At 30.9% G+C, this 3,752-nt stretch overlaps 1 protein-coding gene across 1 annotated transcript in view; it reads right to left on the bottom strand.

Annotated features, from left to right (window-relative positions):
• Positions 1-1,008: 1,008 nt before the first annotated feature.
• Positions 1,009-3,752, bottom strand: part of LOC106677068 (5' exonuclease Apollo) — a 25,034-nt gene continuing 22,290 nt past the window's right edge. Inside the window, exons 5-8 of the mRNA XM_014414756.3 lie at positions 3,547-3,644; positions 1,928-2,012; positions 1,354-1,475; positions 1,009-1,228 (exon numbers count right to left, since the gene is read on the bottom strand). Of these exons, the coding sequence (XP_014270242.1) occupies positions 1,072-1,228; positions 1,354-1,475; positions 1,928-2,012; positions 3,547-3,644 (462 nt within the window). The 3' untranslated portion in view covers positions 1,009-1,071. The remainder of the gene's footprint in view (positions 1,229-1,353; positions 1,476-1,927; positions 2,013-3,546; positions 3,645-3,752) is intronic.

Genomic DNA, 3,752 nt, shown 5'->3' with positions numbered 1-3,752 from the left:
GGCTTTAATAATATCTACGTCAGAAATTTTAGGCTCAGGAGAAATAGATTCCTCACGTTCGCCTGTACTATTCCCAGACATCTGTATAGATGTCTTCGGAATAGTACTTACAACAAGAGGTTCTGTAATATTTGAACTTGTACTACATGTTTCAGTAGAGTTCAACATAAATGGTTTTTTTATTACAAAATGCTTTTCTTTTTCTACTACATAATTTACTTGTGTATCTTGAGTCTCAGCAGGAGGTACTGTGATTACACAGGGTTTTTTAATCTCAACATATTTTCTTTTCACAAGTATAGAATTTTTATTACCCTCAGTCACCACACCTAGATTTGATATTTGCATGATTTTAGATTTTTTTCCATTCAATAAGTTCTGTTTTACCAACTTAGAACTGAATACCAAAGGCAAACCGGTTTTTGTCTGGACAACACATGATGACACTGGTTTAATATTATTATGAATCAATGTGCTTCCAGTTGCATTATTACCTCCTAATTTCATAACTTTTAATGGAGGTTTTGATTTAGGTTTATTGTAACTGAGACAATTTTCTGATGAAGAATGCGACTGTATATTAGAATTAGATGTATTTTTATCATGATTTTTTATTTCAATTGAATTAGTACAATTTATTACATTATTAACTATTAATTTTTCAGAGCACTTATTCACACTGCCCTCTTTAGAACAACTTGACTTGTTAGACATTCCAGCATTATTGATCTCAGGAACTTTAAGGATACGCAAAGGACATTTATAGTCCGTACTATGTAAGTTAGTTACAGCTTGATTTTCAATAGTACTTTGATTAAGGTTTTTACTAGCATGATTGGTTTTCAAATTTAATAAATCTTGACTTTTTGAAATAATGATTCTTTTAGTACCTAAATCCCTACTAACTCCTGCAGTGTTATCATTACTCACAGTTGGTAAAACTGACTGTTGAGGGATCTTTTTCACATCTTTATTCATTGTACCTACATTAATTGAAGGCTTATTTGAAACACTCTTTCGTAAAAGTTTCGCCTTGTCAATATCAGAAAAAAGAAAGGTCATTGACTCAGGTCACAATGTTTTAAGTAATTCACAGATTTCCTTGTGATTGCTGTGACAGTAAAAGTTAAAATTGTATATATTTCCTTTTTTCTCAAGTTTCTTAAAAGTTTTACATGGATCAGAAAAACGGTTTAAGTAAACTGTAACGTTGCTCTGTTCAAAATCTCTGAAATCAATAAAAAAAATATATATATACATATACATTATTAACAACAAATTTTAATGTACATATAATAACCCACAAAAAAAAACTGTTAGAACTAATCTAAACATTATGACTAACTGGCTTACCTTTTTTTAATAAGTGTTTTATTGATAAAAATTCTTGAATCATTAGAATTACGAGTGAAGAATGATTCATATCCAAAAAATTTCATTATTTCCATAGTGCTTTGACAAACATAAACTTTCTCCTAAAAAAAATAATCATAAAAATTAATATGAAAGAGATAATTAATAGTAAAAATTTAGTTTATCTAAACTAACACAATCTCCTGTTGGCCCCACCACCAATGAACAAATCTCCAGTTGAGTACAAACTGACTCATATTTTCTATTATTCATACCCTAACTCTCCAACAAATTGGCAGGTCTTTGATCCAAGCGCTAAGTACTTTATTCATAAAATAATAGGATCTATCGATCAAAGTTAATATAATTTGTGATACTGTTTTCAATAATTCATTTAATAACGACAAAAACACCTTTATACCACCAATCCTAGAGCTACAGTTTTTTTTTTTAGATAAAACCACGGAATGGCAAAAATTAATTAAAAATTAGAGTAAACAGACAACATATTTTAGTTATACATAAAAAATTATGTTATTGATTAATTTTATCAAAAAAAATCATCAACAATTACCTCAAGCCTAGAAGCAATCTCGGCTAGAAGAGGGTCCATAGTTACTTTGTCAGCATATATATAAAAATTCATTATCGGTTCTGACCTATAATTCAATGTAAAAAAAAAACTAAATAAAAATTAATGTATAGTTTTATAAATGACAATGAAATAGTAAACATGAATAAGCCATAAATAAATATGTGGAACATCAATATTTTTACACCTAAGGTTAGAGATAGTTATAAGTAACACCCATTTTTGTACATTTTAAGTTAATTCATATTTGTAACTTCTGTATTATATTTTGAATTAAATATTTTATTTGTTTTACATTTTATAATAGGGGTGACAGTAGCAACGTGGTAACGCGCCTGTCTGCTAACCCAAAGGTTGAGAGTTCGAGTACCCTTCCCTATCCGGGATTTTTTCAAGCATATAATTATACAATACTCACTCACAACTTCCCCCGGGCATTTGTGAGGCCCGTTAGCCAATGGCTGGCACTCAAAAAAATAGACAGATATGGAAGTGACGGAACCATACCCTATGAAAACCACGCCATGAAACACGCGATGGATTTCCTTAGTACATCGTTTGGGTATACATCGTATTCTGTAGTACATCCTCTTGTGTAGGTATGAACAACCTTTGATATGTTGTGGGCCAAACTTTAATGTGCAAGTACGTTTGCGAGCCATGTCTAAAAGTAGTGTTCATAATTTTTAACAATAAATATCAGATATGAAATATTACGACATTATTATTATAGTACAATTTATTAAAATAACCAAATGAAATGCAAAAAAAAAAATAATAGCGCACAACATTATAATTAAATCGTGAAATTTGGAATTATTACAAACTACGAAAGTTAAATAGCGACACCGAAATCAATGAGACACCTGAGCTTAAATTTGGGAACCTAATCCATCAATTTTAGGATTAATTCCACTGATATAAAGACATAAAAACTTTTTTAAATTATCGTCAGTCAACCTAGTACGATGGTTTAATTTATTAACTTTCATCATTGAAAAGAACTGTTCGCATTTATAAGTACTGCCAAACGCACAAATCGATCTTCTTGTGAATTTTCTAAGCTGCGGAAAATGGTCTTCTTCGAAGTATTTTTTGTAGGAATCGTACAACTCCACGTCTTCCAATTTCCTGACATCACCTCTCACACCATCACTCCATCGAAGGCGTGGTCTTCCTCTGCGTCTTGCTCCATGTATTACCTCAGTCACTATTTTCCTTGGCAGATCACTCTCAGCTATCTGAGCAGCATGCTCTGCCCACCTCAATCTACTGAACCTCACAAACTGGACAACGTCTAGTTCCTTATATAAAACTTTGAGCTCTTGGTTTGTTTGACGTCTCCATATCTGGTCAACCTTAACAGCTCCAAATATTTTACGGAGAATCTTCCTCTCCAAGACCATTAAGTTGTGCTCACCAACCTTGGAGATAGTCCACGTTTCCGAGCCATACACAAGAATTGGTCAAATAATTGTTTTATACAGATAGATTTTGGTCCACAGGTAAATACATTTAACAAATAATTGTGATGACCACAAAATGTAGTTGTGTAACTTTAAACTTTAGAAAACACAATAATAATAAATAGAAATGCTTACTTAATTAATTCAACAACTTTGGAAGCAATATCTTCAAATCCTAAGAAATTAGAAGGCTGTTCATAATAAGTGTTGTCAAGATAAAGTCTGGTTAGTGCCTGAAAAATAAAAATAAAACTTTAGTTTTACTTAATATAAAATATATTTTAGAAATTATACACATCTATAACCAAAACACATTTTTAGTCATTTATGTGTATATATAT

Source organism: Halyomorpha halys, unplaced genomic scaffold (genome assembly GCF_000696795.3).
Source record: "Halyomorpha halys isolate HHAL.00 unplaced genomic scaffold, Hhal_1.1 Scaffold85.1, whole genome shotgun sequence".
Classification (NCBI taxonomy): Eukaryota; Metazoa; Arthropoda; class Insecta; order Hemiptera; family Pentatomidae; genus Halyomorpha; species Halyomorpha halys.
This window is presented reverse-complemented; position numbering and strand designations above follow the sequence as displayed.